The following is a 20,422-nucleotide window of genomic DNA, read 5'->3' on the forward strand; positions in this document are numbered from 1 at the left end:
GCACCTCACTACCCTTGCAGCAGCTAAGTGTGCTATTCATTCATGCCCCTTTCTAGAAAAAAAAAAGTTTGCAGACTAATGCACAGAGAGAGATATCACAATGCTCAAAGAACAGTGTCCCCACAGCTGAAACATTGTAAAAAAAAAACAATGTTTTTGACAGAAATGCCGAAAACAAGGTATTACATTCGTGTTACCTGCTCAGTGCCGTTAAAACGTGTCTTGATTACGCATGCATACTGCAACTGGCAAATGTGCATCAATCATGTCTCAATCTTTGCAGCCGAGCTTATCGCTCACCGCACATGCGCACTGCCAGCGGGTGAATCTGTTGAGAAAACTCGAGAAGTTCGCGCGGCATCGAAGTACGTATGTAGTACATAATAAGAGAGGCCCTCTTCCACGAGAACGGGGCGTGAAAGGACAGTTGAAGAAAATGCATCTTCAGAAACAAACCTTCCTTTGAGGGATGGTGGCTCTGAAGCTGGCATATTCCGGCGACTGGGAGATTTCGCTTGAAGATTTGCTGCTCAGCAAGCTGAACCTGAAATGAGAGCACTGTCCACTTATCGGTGCTTGGCAAGGTACTCGGCTCACGAGTGAGTCAGCTAACGCACATCATGTGACATGCAAGAGCTTCAGCAAGTCGACGAGAGGAAAGACAGTAGTAAAAACCGGTAACTGCAAACGGTCGTGTTAAACCAGGGCCGGGCGGCACAACCCCCCTGCTAGCAGTAAACCGAGCCAATCCACCCTGAAGCCGTGCTTATCTAAATGGTGAAGGGGCCGCTTTTAACGCCGCCCAGATGTATCTTGTATATAGCACTTACACTCTTTCAGCGCTCATAGTAAGCAGGCAGCATCAATTCGTAGTGGGAGCTTCTCGAACGCAGTCGTGGGAACCTGGTACGAAAAGGAGTACGCAGTTTTCAAAGTCCAAACTCTCGAAACCACGCACATTCGTCACGCACAGATACTGTTCCGCTGCCTCGGTTTTGTTGTGAGCTTCGGTAGTAGCTTCGGCGATGCTAGCGGTGCAGCAGACAAACAGCTGTCACTGATATGTCAACATTTACACCACCGCACGTTCACTCTTTCTTATAGCATTGAGAAATAACGTATAAACATATAAAAATACAATTAATATTTACACTTTATAAAGTTACTTTTTGTATGTAAAAAATATGCCAACATACATTTTTTGCCTTTTTCAATAATACGATAGTGCGGCTTTGCGTTAACATTGTTGTGTACGCTCTTTTTTTTTTCTTTCTTCTGATCAGCGTTTGAGCATAGAGAAATTAAAAAAAAAAAAGGCTTTAGTTTCTCTACGGTCGTCCCGGACAAGGTTACAGCACTTCTCTAGAAGTTATGGGTGGCGACCTTACTGAACATGGCCATCATCACGAACCGAAACCTCCGGCGATTCCAGATTACAGGATTTACAAAGTCGAGGACGTCCCGAGGCTGGTGAAAATGAGGGATACCCTAGCCCAAGAGGGCCTCAAGGATCCCTGGATAAGGTACGTTGGGCTTTCGTCGGTTCTACCACAGAACGCCTATTTTTGTGTAAAAGGACGCATCTACGAGAGTCTGAGAATAAAGAGCGGTGCACAGTCGATGAAAACGTTTAAAACTTAAGGAACAGCTGCAGTGTGGCACACAAGCTACGACAGTAGTGCAACGTACTGAGCAAATCGAAACGGCGAATGAAACCATTCGAACGCGCAAGTAAATTGCGGCAGAGAAAAATGAGCTGGATTTAATGTAAAAGCTGGCAACGGCGAGGTTCACGGAACAGAGTTATTTTGTCGTTTTCTGTAGCTTTTTAACCGCAGCAATGCTGTGTTGTTGTCTAGGACACTGTAGTGTGCGCTGCAGTAGCTGTTCGATTGTGATGCTGACTGCCAGAGTTGGATCCTCGCATTTCGAAGCCACATTGCTGTGGTACGCTCATTTACTGAGTGAAATACAGTGCGACAGACGACACAAAACTTGTGTCTATCCTGTTGCTTTGTCTTTATTTCACGATAAACATTAACGAACTTGCCCTAATCGCCATCCTGCTTCATTTACAGAGCAGTGTGCGCACGTTAAAGACCCTTTGGAAAAAAAAAAGCGTTTATATCGAGTTCCACACAAAAGTATCCCTCATAGCCACATTCATGCCTGCTAAGTTTGTTTCATGTTATGCCTGGGAAGCCAAGGAATCAACTACTTGTCTCAATAAGTGGCTTCGCAGTTTGTCAAGCGTTGTGCAGAAATCGAAATTATCATCGGTTTAGCTTTTTGAAAGGTATCGTGAAAGCGAGGTAGACTGCCTATGAGAGTTCATACAACATAATGTTCAAGGAAGGGTGGAAAGAGAGAATTCATGAAAGCATAGGCTTGCTGTTCTTCGTTTCCTCACTTTTGTATCATTATTCAATGTGCTGCTCCTAAAGGTAGCCTGAACCACATTTTTATAATGGTCAGAAAACTGATTCATCTAACTTTTCTTAAGAAAGCATGCAAAGTCCGATGTTGTAATGACATTATGCATGTCCTTTTCTTATGTGAGGTTCGGGTGCATAAATAAAAAAAAGGCTGCAGCCGCTGCAAAGTAGCCACTACAACTTTACACGAGTGTGACATAGAAGATATATTCTCCCTTAGATTTTGCCGCAATGCAACATCAGACCCAGGAATGCGGAAATGTCTTTGTTTGTGGTGTAATTATTTCAGTCTCTGCAAGTGCAACAACACTTTTTTGTGCATTTCAGGAATGAAGTGTGGCGTTACAAAGAGTACACGAAGAACAACAGTTTGACCCTTATCAAGAATGCTTTTTCACGTGGACTGAAGCCTGGCCTAGCGCTGGCTGTAGCAACGGTTGTTTTAGAGAAAGCATACGACTACGCTTTCCCGAAACAGCACCACCATCCTTACTATGAGAAGAATGAGGGCCACCACTAATTAGTACAGAAATATTTGACAAGTAATGCTAATGAATAAACAAGTTAACTTGTAGAGATTTACATTTTGCTTCATTGGCTGGCCACTTAAAACCTGGGTAGTTCTACAACACCACAAATTCTGCCTACAGAAGCTTTAGAAACTGGCTTTGTGCTCCTAACATGGCTGGAATGGTTCTAAACTGTGTTGCAACAAATACATTTCCCTGAAAGAGACCTCTTATGTGAGTTGAAAACACTATGAAGTGCAACATAGTGCAAAGACACTATAGTCAGATACAACTTGAAAAGTCAAAAGAGGCCTCGCCCAGACCAAAGCGCAACAGCTAATCACCTCTGCGAGTAACGAAATGATCCCATGCCGTGTGCTCTGCAATGTTCTCCAAAGGCTGTCACCAGCCGTTCAACTCATGACGTCAGTCTGGTGTGCACGCCCATTGGCGTAGGCTTGTATTCATCCGCCTTTGAAGAGGCAAACGCTGCCGACTTTTAAAGCTGTATCCGACTATAATAGTTCAACTTCTTTAGAAGGGGACAGCAAAGTGATTCTCACACTGTGGAGATTTGCATAGCAAGACATAATGTAGTTCACTCTTTTTTTTTTTTCATGCTGACAAAGGCAATATATTTTTTTCTTTCTATATAACAAAATTTCTCGATCATGCTGCATGCAAGAAATTGTTCGGAAGTGAGAATTTATAAAAGCTAGGATTTTGTGGGAGCTGTTTACATTTACATAAAACACAATCAGTGCAAGAGCCCAAACTATAAATTTTCAATTCCATAACTGTACAGAGCAAGGACATCCTGAAACATTACATTCGGGAGGAAAATTCAGTGTTTTTTTTTCTTTACAAATATACCAAAAGCAAAGCCTTGACAAAATCGAGCGTTAATTCGCTACTGAATTCCAGCAATGATTGGTCAATACACTTTCTGAATGCTGGCCTATGAAGAGTTGCACTCAACATATAAAGCCAAAGGAAAGCTCAGGATGCAGTGGTGCAACTCTGCTAACTGGGAGAAATGTTAACAAAATGTATTTTGCACAAAAAAGCTTATATTACTGCTGAAGATGCCCTAATTCTTAATCGTTTGTAACAAAGCTGTTACTAGAGTGTATTAGAATAGGGGAATGCTTGGAGTGGCTGCAAAAACAATGTACAGAAAGTGAAACCGAAACAAGGTCAAGTCACTTGTGGCGCTGCAGTGGTAGCCTGCGATGTTGTGTGGTGTTGTCGTTAGAGTACTGCGTGGCTTTTCCAAAGTGGTGCAGGAATGCCTGCTTACCACTCAAGAGGTCCATGTTCAAGTCGCAGCTGCATATGGCCGGTTTTTATTTAATTTTAGTGTCACTTGTTATCGCTGCATTGGTTTTCTTTTGTTTCATAAAACTAGCTTCAGTTGTAACGAAATGTGAAGGTCTTGTTTTCGAAAAAATCTCAGATGTCAGGCATTACATTTATGTGCAATGCCGTGAAGGGGCATTGCAAATAATTATGCTCAATGTCAGTTTTTTTTTTTCCATTTCACTTCACATTTCACATTACTTCTGTAGCAACACAGCAAATAAAGCTTAAGAAACAAAGGAAAGTCAAATACAGCTATAACAAATGACACTAAAATTAAAAATTGGAAGACGCTTGAGCTTCCTCTTTAAAGTGCAGAACGCTAGCCTCCTTTGGTTCACGGTGCATGCCTCAGCCGGGCCATAAAAAAATGAACGACTGTAGCTTAACATTGGCCATTTCAAAGTATTATTGCATGCTTATTGCCAAATTAGAGCACCCACTACGCCATAATTCGTTTTGCCTACTACGCGTCTGTGACAACTTTCCCTTTGTTGATGCTTCTGCTGCTGCTGCTGCTGATGATAAATATGTCAGAACTCGATCCACATCTTCTGATGCCTGGCACGATTCAATACTTTTCACACGCAATATGAAATGTGTGAAGGAGACTACATGGCATTCATATAGTGATAACGCTTTTTTTTTAATCAAAGCAATTTTAACAAATATTGCGGCTTTGTGGTAGGACACTTGCTTGCCACGCAGACCGCCTGGGTTCGATCCCCACTCGGACCCAAAAATTCTTATTTTATACGCACCTCCGAGATTTTTCGGCCGTAGACAAAACGATTTTCATCTCCCAACCAATGCCAACACCGACACTGGAATTCTTGCGCAGACTCTGCCCAAGCGGTGCTGCGAAAAACGCCGCCATAAGCGGTGCCATCGACGCGTCGGCCATAAATGGGTAGTGCAACGCGAGCCGTCCGCAAGCGAACGTGCATAGGCCCTTCTTTTTCGTTGGCCTTTAGGCGCGGTTTCCTGAAAATCAAGGACCTGGCAAGCTTCTTACTTCAATACAACCTCGTTTCAGAGAAGTAACTCATCAAAAAAAACTGGGTACAATGCAAAAGATGTTTCAGTTGTTCGGCGTACTGAAACTGGCACGCAAGCGAGCATCGCATGAGTTACAGGCAAGCACTCCGACGTTCGTTCTGTAACGCCTAAATGTGTTAAACTTGGGCATACACATGATGCCAAAGCGACGAGGTGCATACACGAGCAATCTATCTTACGATCAGTCGTACGAAGTTCACTTTATTTGGCACAAATAGCCGTGGCGATTTTCGCCATTGCAGTTGCATTCTCCACCGATCTCTCACTTCTTGTGTGCTGAACTGTTTTATTATGGTTGCTAGAATGTCCTGTTGACGATTATCATCCGTTTGTATATACTGCAAACGGGGATGTGTGCGTGTCCACTTTCTCAGTGTACAACGAAATGCAAAACCGAGGCCTCCGAGATAGCTTGGGCAATCGCGGAGACCAATGGCAAGAAAAAAGAAAACATATTGTGGTCATGATCATTTTGCGATTTGCCTGTATGACGTGCATGTTCGCATTTCACAGATAAAGCCGGAACTTGGAGCTTTGAAAGCCTTCAGGCGTAATGGCGTAAAGCTTCAGGTTATCGGCAGTCGCGGCGTTATCGGGCGCGTCACCTGTCTACTGCTGCACTGTGCGCACCGCGGTCAGAGGCTCTGTTAAGCTTTATAATCAAAGTTACTACGATATCGAAGCTACTCAAAACAATAACAGGAGGCCTCCATTATCACAATTTCTCACGCGAACGGCTGTAAACAACGCGAGTGATTCGCTTACCCAACACAACAGCCCATGGGCAGTGCTCTCACAGTTCTCCTTCGCGAAATCTGCGGAAAACAGTAACACGAAGTCCTTAACGTTCGTAGAAATTCACAACGCAACTGTAGCGTCGGCTCTTTTTTTTTTTTTTCGTGAAGTGCGGAGCTGTTGAGTCTGCTCTTGTTTTCGCCATCGTTCTGGCCAGTGATCCAGCAAGCACTTCACGGCGGTGAGGTGACGCGCCTAACTAACGGAGAAAACCTCGTAGCTCTTTTTCTAAGATTCAATGCTGAAAGGCACCTAATATTTAGCTCAATCGCTGTTTTTTACGCTGTAGTTGCACCTTGTTGCGCAGCAAACTGTGCAGGAGAGTTGGGATTCGCACTACTCAAAACTGCGTCGACAGGTGGCGCTGCGTGACGGAAGTGGCGCTGTTTGACGTACCTACAAGGTTTAGAGGCCAAATTAGCGGGAAGTGGACTTGGCTTCAACCTCTCTTTCGTCAAACAAGAAAAACTCATTGATCAGGCACTACCGGCATTAATGTATGCATATGATATAGTGCTAATGGCCGACAACAAGGAAGATTTGCAGAAATTGATGGACATCTGCGGTAATGAGGGAGATGGGTTAGATTTCAGATTCAGTAAGGAAAAATCAGCAGTCATGATTTTTAATGATAATGAAGGTTGTGAGCTTATAGGATACAGGAAGTCACGCTAGAGATAACAAATAAATACAAATATCTGGGCGTATGGATAAGCAACAGAACCGAGTACCTAAGGGAACACGAAATATACGACTAAAGGTAACAGGAATATTATGTTGTGAGAGGAATGTGGAAAGGGGTAATAGTTCCTGGGCTGACGTTTGGCAATGCGGTGTTGTGCATAAGATCAGAAGTTCAAGCAAGATTAGAAATTAAGCAACGTGGAATAGGTAGGCTTGCTTTAGGATCTCACGGAAATACACCAAATCGGGGAGTACAAAGTGATATGGGATGGACATCATTTGAGGGCAGGGAAGCTAGCAGCAAGATAACATTTGAGAAGCGATTGAGGGAAATGAAGGAGGAGCGTTGGGCTAGGAAGGTTTTCAGCTACTTGTACATGAACAATGTCGGTACAAAATGGAGGAAGCGAACCAGAAAATTGACGATAAATACTTAGAAAACAGCAGGTGGCCAAACCAAAAAGAACTATCGGTTAAGAAGAAAGTGAAGGAAACGGAGACTGACATGTGGAGAATTGGCATGAATAAGAAGTCCGCACTAGAGATCTGTCGAACTTTTAAGCAGGAAATTGCCAAAGAAGTCACTTGTGGCGCTGCAGTGGTAGCCTGCAATGTTCTGTGGTGTTGTCGTTAGAGTACTGCGTGGCTTTTCCAAAACAAACTGGGTACAATGCGAAAGATGTTTCAGTTGTTCGGCGTACTGAAACTGGCACGCAAGCGAGCATCGCATGAGTTACAGGCAAGCACTCCGACGTTCGTTCTATGATAATACGCGGGGTAGTTCTCTACAGTTTGAGGCCAGGACGGGAGTACTGCGAACCAAGACATATTGGGCCAAATACGAAGGGGCAGACACAGTATGCAGTGCGTGTGGAGAGGAAGAAGAAACTGCCGAACACTTGATAATGTTCTGTAAAGGGCTTCACCCTATAGTTCAGGATGATGACGCAGAGTTTTTCAAAGCACTTGGGTTTAGGGACAGGGAGGGCAAAATAGACTTTAAGCGGGTAGACTAAACTAGAAGGAAGTTATCCGATTGGTGGCTAAAAGTCAAGGAACGAGTGAAAATTAAACCCTTCACTGCAAAGTACGAACCCTCAACCTCACTATTTAAAGGGGAAAAAAAGACAAATCTAATGATTAGATGTATTACGGCTAGGTGGCGTTAGCCGGCGCCCGATCTAAAGGGTACAGCCACATACACCCATCTATTCATCCATCTATCCACAAGAGGCTTGACAGTTTGGTATTCACTTTTCCAACCTCGTCCTGAGCAGTCCCCTGTTCTAGCACAATATACTGCTACATAGAAGGCATTCCAATGAATATTCACCTTCTCCATAAGACATAAAAAACACTGTTGCATAACCTCAACTTATTCTCTTGCGCCACCACTGCAAATAGTTCACGCCATAATTCTACTGGCAGGAAGATTGATAGATTTGAAATTTTAGTTTTCTGCTAGCCTAGCTCACATTTGGCACTATTCCTCAGCTTTCATCATTTAGAGAACAAGCATTTTCCTACCAGTTCCCTCGCCACTCATTCACCTATTAAAGGAGCACCGACATCAAATTTAAAGATCGAGATGTGCCCATCATTTGATAGCTTGGTATGCATAGGTCTTCTTGGCCAAATCTGAACGGCATCTGAACAGAAAATCTGAACAGAAAATAAGACTGCCCTGCGACATCGACTCTAGTGCTACGTGTTCGGTGTGATGCATTCCACAAATACCATCCTGAGTGACGATGCCCTAGTAGCGATGACGTGTACGATCCGAGTGTTCTTATCGTGGCGCCGAAGTGCAGAAACGCACTCGCTCGTCTACGGCCGGGCAAGCGCGCGCAGGTGCAGTCAAGGCCGTGGCTTGTCGCGTCTGATCTTCATCGCACCGGTTTGAATGATTACGTGAAATTATCAAGATAAAAATCACCTTTAAAAGAATATCGAAAGAGCATGATTAAACGTGTGCTTGTCGGTCAGCATGTCGAGGAATCGTAAGTTGCAGTCGTCTAGTTCGAAGCACGGAAAACGCGCAATCGGGGTGTATTTTCAGATCACGTATGTGGTACACATCAACACCACCGCAAGCTACAAACGTGGAAGAGCCTGTGTTCAGATATCATCGCTAACAAGTAACACGCAGGTATCGTTGAAGTTTAGTTCATCTGTAGACTTTGCGTCCACGTAAAAGTGGTAATGGCGTGTTAACCACGAGAAGCTGGATAGGTGGGGCTATTTGGAGGCGCAAAAAAAAGAACCTGACAAGCAGGAAACGTATTGTATTTCTCCGCTGATGCTCATTCGCGGTAGCTATATTTCATTGACCCCTGTGCGTATATCGGAGTGCTTTGCACGACAAAACACACCAATATAGCTGAGACACACGAGCGAACATGGCTGAAGCGTGCATCCTCGGGCACCTCTGCAGTGCTGCTTGGAACGGCGTCCATTTCAGAATCACTGTTCTGCAAAAGGTCGATCGAATGAGAAATAATTCGCGACGTCACGAATCGCGGGGATTCCAAGCTCCAGACTATCGTATTGAACCCGAGTCGACACTTTGTACGGCGACGACAGCAACGCACGTGACAAGGCACAACTGAATGCGTCCGCCTAGCAGACGAAGAAATGTTTGCGGAGCAGCTGAGCCTGACGTCACTCTTTTCTGTGGAGAAGTGGTCAATTGTGGCGTGATCTGGAGGTGACCGCGAGGTAGCGCCACTGCTGGTGCTCCCAGCGCTAGAAATGGCGGGATTACCGGCCGTTTTTGAATAGTGCAAGACCCCAGTGATATAAATCAATAAAAGTGATAGTTATTCGTCCCTCAGTTGCGTTTTAGGTCTTGAATCGCTGCTATAGTCTATAGCTACTCGCCGACGCAAATATCTTGGCATGAGTAAATTTGATGTCAGTGCTCCTTTAAGCTCTGCGCGGCTAAGGCTCTGTGAACTTTCCAGTGCATCGCACATGTGCCACACAAATTGGACAAGCACGCCCTCTAGACACAGGCCGGCTGAAAATGAAGGGAACACATGGGTAAAAAACACGTATGGTTCACAAGATGCCAAGTGCATGGGACAAGCCAGACAATGCATGTCGCAAAAAAGGATAATGCGCAAAAATGCACAAGTACCATGCTGCCGAGGAAAACCTCAAAACAGCATGTACTTAATTCAAGACTTGTTGAACAGAACCAATATATATGGTTGCAGGGTGCACGTCGAATGTTTCGAGACTCGCTGCAACTGCCATGTCCTGTGCTGTTTCTGGTCATCTACATTCACAAAGTGGAGTGGCCAACAGGTTTGTTCTGTAGCACAATCATAAATAGAGCAGTAAGCAGCCGAGTGCTATTCGCAGCCCAAGCCAAGAGGAAAAGAAGTTATGAAATGAAAACAAACTTACCTGGTGTGTTAAGAACTTCTGCAGAAGTGTGTCGTTGTAGGGTATTTTTTAATCTTGCATCGCCAAGAATTTAGTACATGCGACACAGACTAGGGTTTGCATTAGGTAAAATTCCACACAGGAAACATCCGATAGAAGTATGTTAGTTGTACAAGTGCACTCTGGGCCATTAATATTTTCAAACAAGTTATTCTAGTATTCCTTATATGGGATGCATTTAGGCATAACAAGTCAACATGTGCATATAAGTAGGTTACTTGATGTACCCAGTCTTACAATTGTCACAACACTGCTCCAATGATTTGCGGTCGACAAACTTGCGCAGCAATTACACAAATAAAATAACAGAAATGCTGATTAGCAATAATGCACTATGCTGTACCCCCCTCCTCCCAAATTCCCCCCCTTTTTTGTCTTGTTTTGCCCTTGTTTAAGCAAACAAACTGTAGGCCTAGATATAGGGTCTTTAATTTCATACCAGGCCAGAGTACTCGTCCTGAGGGCAATTAGTGCCATAGATAGGTTGAACAAACTTACCTCCTGAATGACTCCAGCAAAAACATGAACTCATTAGGAAACTCTTATACGAGCATTACAATTCAGCAATTTCATGCAGTTTTGAGAGAGAGCAAGTGCTATTATAATAGTGAGCGGAAATAATTCATGAGCCATGGAGTGTCTGAAGGCTGGCTGGGCTTTGGAACTAGGTTGCACAAACTTCCTTTTTGACAATTTGTCATAGATCAACACCACATTACAACACTGCAGCGAAACTTGGCATTCAGGGTTGGTTAAATGCACTTCTTTGTCGTTCCACGTGACATATTTATATATGTATTTATATACCTTATAGAGTACCCAAAACTAACTGGACTAGTGCTGGGACGAGCAGAGCGTGAATAGCATGATGTACTCCCGCAGGTGAGCATCAAGGTCATAGAATTTGTTTTGAAAAGAGAGGTGCGGCTTGATGTGCCATCCCCTAGTTACGACGCCACTAGTGAGCATCACACTTCTTAAGCGCAAATTGTAATTGGAGACTGTCCAGTGCAGCACTTTCCAAAGTACCCCCCCCCCCCCCCCCCCCCGGTATATTTTGGCTTGTCCACCTCGTACCAACAAAACATTCTGCCAGACCAATATACTGATATTTCATTTGAGAGTACAATAAACAAAGCATGTTAGCATTAACACAAAAAAAAGTCTTATCTTCTCATAACAGTGAAGATAGTGTGGTCTGATGTCAGCTACTTCGGGTGTTCAAGCAGTGCAACAACTTAAGATTACAATAAATGCCACCATTGTACTGTACAAATTGTTTGTTCTTAGACGAATTATTAAGTGCACAGAACTGAGGCAATAGGTTTTACCAAGGCACAACAACCTGGTAACACTGTAGTACCTGCAATACCAGTAACACAACTTCAATCAGTAAGAGTGATTATCAAAGATACGATGCACTCAAGCTCGAACGAATCGGTGAAGAGCAGGAGAAGTTATCTAGTATATCTTGGAGCTCAGTACCCTGATATTTAGGAGAAAATATGAGGACGAGATGGGTTGCCGAGAGATTTTTCCTTCTGTTAAACAAGCAAAGGGCCAAAACCTGCCATGCTTTGGAAGATCAATTTCAAGGTGATCCAAACTTTTGCTCTAAAGTTATTACTCATGACCAGTCGTACTACTGTTCTTAGAATCCCGCAAAAATATTGCACATATGCACATGATTCACTAAATGTGGCCATCAAAAAAAAGAAACAAGCACGTGATAGATGTTTCCACGCGCGCACACACACACACACAAATGGTATCTAAGGAAAGGAAAAGCTACCTAGAAGAATCCACTGCATGCAATTAACTCGAAATGTTAGGTACGATGCTCACACAGCAGAATTGTGCACTGCGATAGGTCTGCCCAGCGTAGCGCTAGTCCACTACCTTTGCTGTTATTGCCAGCAGCTCTTCGATGTGCCAAAAGATATCCAGCAGGTCCCATTTAAACAATGCTCAGATTCATGTAATGATGCAAGATTACCGTGTGGTGCTATGCATAGCAAATAAGTGGCATATTGCTGAATGTTGGCTCTGGAAGAAGTTTCCTTGCATGTTTGGCGCAAGCAGCAGCATTTTGAGGTGAGTATGTTCCGCTGTCCAGAGAAGCTCCAAACAATGCTGTTTTTGATGAGACTGAAAGGTTTACAGGTATATTGCAGAGCTTTTTCTTAGAAACAGTACACCTGAGTAGACCTAGTGCTTGCATTTATTAATTTATACACCCAGCAATCCAAATCATACTTTGCAGGTTACCAAAAATATTGAATAATGAGGGAAAGGCAGAGTACGTGCTGCTGCAAAACATACACAATCTCGGGCACAAAATTGGGGAAGAAAAATAATCAATGCAAATAAACTTAGAGAGGGGCAGTAAAGGAGGTCCATGGCATGGGCACTGAATGACACGGAAGATAATAGCAGATTACAACCCCCGTGACGTGACGGCAGGAGACGGCCCGGGGAGGCTCCGAGAAAAAAACTTAAGGCACTTGGACTGACAAAAAATGCGCTGAGAGAGAGAGTGAGGTTTCTTGTACGCCCAGTGCGGTCATCGCAAAAATATATCCTCCAATAATAACATGCCTACCAAGCTCTCTCTCCCTCTATCCCTCTGCACGCAACAGAAGTAGTTAAGCGCCCAAAAATCTCGGACTCCCTTGCCTGTGCTCGCCCGTGCTGTGCAGCTACACTCAACTCTGCCCCTATTTGCGAGCTACACCCCTCCCTCTTTCAATGTCAGAGAAGGCTTAAAGAGAAAAAAAATAGGGGGGGGGGGGGAGTGAGAAGGAAAAGCGACTATTTACAAACAATCTGAACATTTCGTTCGTCAGTTACCATCCTCCTATCTAGGCTTCAGTGGAGGCCGGTCAAAGAAAGTTACATTTTGCCTTTAGGGCCATTTGCCAAAACACTTCTTGCTTTTGTCACACACAATTGAAAATAATAATAATAATAAGGCCCTAATGGCTGTGTTCTGCCTTTCCCTAACTCTGTCTTGACTAGGCCCTTTCATCAAACGTCAAAAACACCATCTCCCATATTAGGAAAAAAAAAAGGCAAGACCATACAAACATTACTAAACCAAATGAGCACAATAAACACACTTTGAACATGGGAGAAGGAAGAAAAATGAATCCGCAGATGAAATGGCAGCAAACCCGCATTTGTTGCTGCACTAGGCACACCAAAATGAAAGAACAGAACATAAGAAAAACTTGCAGTGCGCTTGCTTTATCCTGATTTTGTGGACCTCTTCACAAATTTGAGGCTACAGACGAAATACATTCATACCCGCAAAGAAAAGAACTGCAAGAATCAAGTATAATGGAAAAGAAAGAGCCCTTAGGGCTGACCAACTGTATGTGCAAGCTTCCCAAAACGCCCTGCTGGCATAGCACACTCCACTCAATCTGAAAATTGCACTGCACACTTTCTCTCAACACTAGCCTTTGCTCACACCCTGGTCTCGATTCACATTGAAGCCTGCCTGTGCAAACTTGTCACCATAAGCTGTAGTAAAAATCAAAATCCTACATGGCAGGAATTTTTTTTTTCTCTTAACTGGCTTTTTGTTTTTATTTTCATAGCCGGCTATAGTGCATTGGTACCCCAACATTGCGTAACATGGTGCAAGCTAAGCATGCATTCGTTGAGAAACCAGGTGGTACTAATGCGAGAGAGAACATGCACTGCGACATCAGCCGTGGCAACACTGTGTTACAAAGAACTTTGGGAGCGAACAGTTTTTTTGTTTACAAAAAGTCAAAAAATAATGGGGCAGGCACCTCGCACCACGGTTGCCAGTAAACACAGCTTTGACGACAGAAATATCCCGCAGACAAGCTCACACAAGAGACGGAAGACCGCCAGGAAAACAAACGGGAAGCATGCGAGATGCGCACTTAATGGGCAGCACGCCGCAAATATGTGACACAGCTCGTTATGCTGTGCAGGTGGGCACCACCACTTTGGAACATCTAGGTGCCTCTGGATGTTGTTCGTAACAATTGGCTTTTGGAGATTATACAAACACAGACAATAACATATAAAGAAAAAAAAAAGCTATCCACTCCGTTGTTTTGAATGGTAGTAACACTCCTACAAGAACAGTGCTGGAGAACACCAATGGCCTACCTGCCATCATGTCGGGTCTCTTATGTGATCACAAATAAAAATAAAGAAAGAAAGGAAAAAAAAAAATGCCCCAAGAGGGCAGGGCAGGCTTTTCGTGAAGTGCCAGTGTTGTCTCGTCACTAGCCCTACCCTGGGCAGCCCCTTTTAGAGAAGTCGGCCATGGCTTCACGCAGTCCTTTGCCGATTGGCCACTGCCAAGCACGCGTGGTCTTGTAGCACGTATGTTGTTACCATGCTGGTTGCGGCGGAGCCCATGGCGGGTGGGTGGAAGGTGCTGTGGTCCGTCACCTACCACCCTTGCATATTGGCCAGCAGCAAGCAAGGCCGTTGGTACCTTCCTCTTGGGAAAAGCCTCGTGGTGTAGCCACACATGGCTTCCAAGCACACCATCAGCAACATTTTGCAACAGGAACAAAAGTGTTCCTCCCTTGTGGACACTGAAGGTCTCGCAGCGAGGAGGAGCAATGTTCTTTCATCCGGACCGACCGTGAGGTGATTGGTAGGAGGCGGGCAGTGTGCGTGCGCGCGACGTGAATGGAGAGACAAGAGTCATAAAATCAACAAATACTGTCGTCACTTGCACAGCACAGTACCCCCTTTGGGAGCCACTACCTCCTGCCGAGGCCGTTTTGGCAAATGATGTCCTTGGCACCTCACATGGTGGCGAGGATAAGCGTTGTGGCTGCGAGGGCCACACATCAAGCCTTGCACAGTTAATGGGCATCTTCACTTGGTGGGCTGCGGTGTCTGTGGGAGCCAGTGGCTGCAGATCGGCGGTCGCGCGAGTGCGCACGGGGCTCCATCCTCCGGCCAGGGCCCCTCTGCGGCTGACCCACTGGTGCTTGCTCTGGCCGCTGGCCATGACCTGCAAAGAAGGGTCATTCATTCACCCTCCACACCATGATTTAATGGTAAACAAAATCTTGAGGTGCAGCTTTCATAGACTGCTCATAACGCAAGTCGCCAGAGCCACGATTATCTGCATTATAAAGGGTATCGCAGTGCAGTCAAACATGGACTTACTGAACTCAAAGGAGATTGCAAATTGGTGCGAGATGAAAAATTTGATAGAGTATAACCAACAATAGGCACATTTTAAATGACAACTACTTTCGCACACACGCCACAACAGAATGTTTTATTTGCATGAAAAAAAAACTTATCTTGGCCTGCTCCTCAGTTTTCGAAATAAAGTTGAAAACGCTAGTCTCGATTTTATCAAGGCTTTCCAGGTGCGACAATCGTGTTCCCTCCTTGTCGTCGAAATAATGGCAAATTACGCCAAACGCCATCGCCATTTTAGTAGTGGATTACGCGTGTGTAGCCACAGTATCCTCCTCGTCACTTCATCTGTCGGCCTGGGCATGCTGGGTGTCCCTGCGACCGCAGCTACAATGTCCTCATCAGCGAGGCTCGCAACGACCTGAACATTGCAGTGCGCTCACGAAATCGTTTGCAGACACTACGGGTGGAACGCTTGCTGGGAAGAGGGACAACAAATCGCGAAACGCGTCTATGTGCTCGTCGTTGCGGTCTTCACTGGTTTGCAAGTTCGGCCGTCTCGAAGCCTGCCTTGAGGAAGCAGTTGACCACTGTGTCAGTCTTCACGTCTCGCCAGGCACCCGTGATTATTTGAATGCCACCAAGAAGGTCAACCTTCAGCTCAGTGCCCATGCGGAGGTTGACCAGAAGCTTAGCAAGGAGTTGCCTGCTATAGCCATTCCTTGAACCGCTGATGCGTGATCTACGCCTTCTTGTTCGAGGCGTAGTGGACGGGTAGCTGCTCAAAGTTCACGATGCCCTTGCTTTCTCGATCACAAAGGGCTGGAGCTTCCAAGACCTATCATTGCTGGCTCCAGCAGAACGCTCAGGCGAACTCATTTTGCCCCCGGACACGTACTATCTCAAATGTGGAGTCTTGCTCAGCAACATTTGCCAAAAGAGACCAGTCTCATCGACGTTGAAGATCTCCACAAGAGAAAACTTCGCAGAGATTTCCAGCCACTCCTCCGTCACCCACTGTTGGATGTCCTGGCTGCTGACGGCTTCGCTTTCGCCAATGAAACTTTAATCGTAGCAACAAGATCTACTGTATTGACATGCAGCCTCCGAAAGAGTACGGCAATGATTTGGTGCTGCATACTACAGGCTGATGTGACTGAAGAGCAGGACGCTGGCATCATCCAGGCGACGGGGAAGGAGAGCTTCTGCGAGGCTTCTTCTTGACAAAGCACAAGGTTTATTTACATTTTTACAACAGTTCAATAGACTAGGCGTTGAGACGCGCCTTTACATGAGACATGACAAGCCCAAGCGAAGGCCAGAGAGAGAGCACTGAGCGAACACTTGACGCGCTTTTGATACACTCGTCCGTGCAAGCGCTTCTTATTGAACGCCGACTGCGCGTCTCGGCAACCACAATGCGCACTCGAAGTGGCGCACACAGACGCCTCTTGCGTTGCTGCAGGACGCAGACCGCGTTAGCAGGGCTCACCGATGACTGTCTCTTGCAGGGCTATTGTCCTTGCTCTGCCACTCATAACAAGGCATACTGCATGCAAATCACTGCTGGAAAGCAAACCACCTGGCGTCCTGCTTGAATAAACGCAGTCATATACTTTTACTGCACTCAAAATTTTTTTGATTACATCATCAACCAGCGACGAAGCTCTGCGTTTTTTGCTGCAGATGGAAATCTGTGCCATCTGAAAACAATCTGTGCCATCTGCCAGTCACAATTCCCGCGTCGCGTTTTGATCTTGACAGGAAGTGCCGATTGAAATCTTCCTTTTGTGCCGATTGATTTTCCATCAAAAGATGGTGAAGCGGTGCCAAGATGACTTTTTGTAAGCGGGAGTGGCGTGAATAGGCACTTTATTTTATTTCAATATGCCAGAGATGCTCTGCATGCGTGTATCTCTGGTGCTATGTTATCTTGGCACCCGAGATACACATGCAGTTCGAAACAAAATACAGCCAAACCACTTTACAAGAGACACTGATATAAGAGACACCAGTGTTCCTACAGCAAAATAGGGGTTAATAAAAAAATGCATATGAGGTACCCTGCTTATAAGAGACAATTGCTGCCCAGAGCATTTGTCTTATAAAGGGGGTTTAACTGTAGCATCCGCGCGTGCCAATTGTTTTTGCATCCAAAGACAGTGTAGACAACTGCTTGTAAGCAGGAGCAGCATGAATAAGCACTTTTTCACATTTTAAAATCCCAGAAATGCCACTTGCCATCCATAGATACACGCCTTAGCGGTTCAAAACAAGATGGCATCTGTGTGCCCTGCAACTGGAAAAAAAGTGCTCACTCGAGTTCCGAAGACCTGGCTTTGTGGGCTCCTTAGGTTGCTCAGGTGCAGCTTGCGTCGCAGCTCTACTTTTGGCCATGGCAGCCACTTCCGAATAGGTCAGCTTGCGACCTCCCTCTTCCGCAACTGCTGCAGTCTTCTGAGTGACCTGCCAACATCATTTTTATTAACACAGTGGCAGGCACTAGAATAGGGAACCCATATACGTGAGGGTTGGCACCTAAGAGCTATCAAAGAAGCTATGGTGAAACCTCAATTATAGTCCCAAAATCATATGATAGGTCGAATTTTAAGCAAAATAACTTGTTCCAGGCCAAATTTCCATAGAAATAATGTGCTGAAAAATGTCGATCACACTACTGAATGGGGATATGGAGAACAGCAAGACAAAAATGCCCAAATGATTCTAGCAACAACATTTAGAGTAGACATTATATAAGTGGTCATTAGGAAAGTAAATCTGGATCAAGAATGATACGTAGAACTTAGATCAAAGAAAGAACAGTGAAACCTTGTTAATTCGAACTCGGTTATTTCGAAATCCCGTTTAATTTGAAGGATTTTTGCGGTCCGGTATTTTCCAATGTAAGTTTGAGTAGATAATTTGAAGCGGCGGCCGGCACCAGACAAGTTCATTCGATAACTTGGGTTGCCATGTGCCATTTCTACATCCATATTTCGCAGTGAATCCACGGTACGACGGCCATTAATTGCCACAAGGCAATACAACGTATTGATACTAATGAGTGGTAGCTGAAGCACTCCAGTCTTGCTACTTTTGGCGCAAAAAAACAAAGAAAAAAAAAGGTCTTGTGGTCAACCAAAACATGCGCCTGCAGAAAACGAGCCATGTTTCACTGCAACACGGCGGTGACACGCCGGCAGCTTATCGCATGTTTCTCTCAACGAAAGAAATTTATTATATAATAAAGAACAGTTTAGCTAAAATCACGATGTATGCGAACCGCCAATTGCCAGTTGCTCCAGCAATTCATGTCTTTGTACTGCTGGCAGAGTTCTTGCCAGCAACACTTACTTCGAAAACAATGTTCGAAAGTTTCAAAGATCATTTTTTACAGCTAAATCACACCGTGAGCTTCATCATACTGGCCATTACTAAATTCATAATTATAATAAAAAGATGGTAGAATCACGACGTGCTGACGCAGCGAGGAGGAGGCAACATGCTGACCGCGTGTCACTACTGTTTTGCAGTAAAGATGTCTAGTTTTCTGCAGGCGCACATTTTAGTTGATCCCTACCGCGTTTTTTATTTTTTTTTTTTCAGTGGCAGCAGCGAGGCCCACTCTTCCTTTATATTTGTGGCAAGATAAAGACCAGGAACTGCTAGAAAACATGACCTTTGGAGCCACAAGCTAGTCGGCACAGCAAGCTACGAGCACCGATTACTTTGAATAGTTCCAAGTTCCTTGCATTACACTTTTTGTGTATTCTGTTAATTCGAAAACCCGCTTGATTCGAAGCTTTCTTGCAGCCCCAGTGACTTCGAATTAACGAGGCTTTATTGTATCAACAATAGAACTGTTTCTGCCACTACGTCATGGCGCTCTTTGGCCCTTGTGCCTTTGGATATCGAAAACATGCAATAAAATACGACACCTACAGCAGTGGACACAGGCTGTGCGGTAGCTGTTGCAGCTGGTGTTGGTACTGTTGGTGCCGTTGCAGTAGGAGCAGCCGGAGTAGAATTCACAACAGGGGTAATGGTAGCAGTAACTGCCTCTTCAGTGGGCACTGGGCTTTGAACCCTCGCGGGGACCTCCACTTCCTGAGAAGAACCTTCACGCCTGCAAATGGGAACGGCTCTGAGTTGCATGCACATTGCTAACAGCACTGAAAAGTACAGCATACTCTCAGTAAACGGGTACCTGTTAAATACCGTATTTACTCGCGTAATGAACGCACTCGCATAATGATCGCACCCCTAAAATTTGTTGGCTAAATTCGACTTTTTTTCCCAGCGTAATGAGCGCACCCTGAACTTGCCGCATCGACATGTCATGTGCCAAGTCTAGCTGAACGCACCTATCATTGTTTTTATGATCTGAAAGCGGGCATCACTATGCTAATGCCGTAAATATACAGATTTAAATGAAAGCATTCCTTATTTAGATGGAAGAAACTGTTCCGACGCGTGTGACGTACTCACAACCTCCATGACTGACGCAAAGAAAAAAAATACGGTGGCTTCGCTTCACGGAGTGCTTCGCTCCGTCAGCCGCCATGTTTCTTTGACATCCCGCACTGTTACAGAGGCGGCCACCTGTTGGTCGACCTGTGTTCATCCCGCAGCAATGTCCCCCCCCCCCCCCCCCCCCCGAGACATTTTTTTTTGTGTGTGTGTGTCTGCTTTGTGATGGTCTGTTGAAGCGCCGTTTCAACATGGGGCAATATGTGGGCTTTTATGCCGCGTTCAAGCTGAAGGCACTTGACTACGCACTAGAGCACGGCAACCGCGCTGCCGGCAGACATTTTGGAGTCGACAAAATCCGGATTCGATATTGGAAAAAACAGCGCGAAAGGCTCATGGCTACTAACAGCACGCAATGGGCTTTCGTGGACCCAAATGTGGCAAGTTCCCTGACATTGAAAAGGCAGTCCTCGAATACGTGAAGGACATGCGCAAGGACGGTTATGCAGT

At 45.0% G+C, this 20,422-nt stretch overlaps 3 protein-coding genes across 10 annotated transcripts in view; 1 reads left to right on the forward strand and 2 right to left on the reverse strand.

Moving 5' to 3' along the window:
• LOC119188138 (maspardin-like) overlaps window positions 1–1,041 on the reverse strand; it is a 32,181-nt gene extending 31,140 nt beyond the window's left edge. Inside the window, exons 1-3 of the mRNA XM_075894441.1 lie at window positions 972–1,041; window positions 831–903; window positions 457–544 (exon numbers count right to left, since the gene is read on the reverse strand). Of these exons, the coding sequence (XP_075750556.1) occupies window positions 457–544; window positions 831–847 (105 nt within the window). The 5' untranslated portion in view covers window positions 848–903; window positions 972–1,041. The remainder of the gene's footprint in view (window positions 1–456; window positions 545–830; window positions 904–971) is intronic.
• A 221-nt stretch (window positions 1,042–1,262) lies between these two features.
• LOC142817419 (NADH dehydrogenase [ubiquinone] 1 beta subcomplex subunit 3-like) lies at window positions 1,263–3,017 on the forward strand. Its single transcript, XM_075894446.1, has 2 exons — window positions 1,263–1,523; window positions 2,763–3,017. The coding sequence occupies exons 1-2, from the start codon at window positions 1,372–1,374 to the stop codon at window positions 2,953–2,955; spliced, it is 345 nt and encodes a 114-aa protein (XP_075750561.1). The 5' UTR covers window positions 1,263–1,371; the 3' UTR covers window positions 2,956–3,017.
• A 9,477-nt stretch (window positions 3,018–12,494) lies between these two features.
• Window positions 12,495–20,422, reverse strand: part of LOC119188156 (La-related protein 4B) — a 90,797-nt gene continuing 82,869 nt past the window's right edge. For all 8 annotated transcript variants that reach the window (XM_037436073.2, XM_037436069.2, XM_037436071.2 and 5 more), the window contains 3 exons: window positions 19,385–19,568; window positions 17,761–17,908; window positions 12,495–15,305 (listed from right to left, as the gene is read on the reverse strand). In XM_037436073.2, coding sequence (XP_037291970.2) covers window positions 15,154–15,305; window positions 17,761–17,908; window positions 19,385–19,568 — 484 coding nt within the window. In that variant the 3' untranslated portion in view covers window positions 12,495–15,153. The remainder of the gene's footprint in view (window positions 15,306–17,760; window positions 17,909–19,384; window positions 19,569–20,422) is intronic.

Source organism: Rhipicephalus microplus, chromosome 1 (genome assembly GCF_043290135.1).
Source record: "Rhipicephalus microplus isolate Deutch F79 chromosome 1, USDA_Rmic, whole genome shotgun sequence".
NCBI lineage: Eukaryota > Metazoa > Arthropoda > Arachnida > Ixodida > Ixodidae > Rhipicephalus > Rhipicephalus microplus.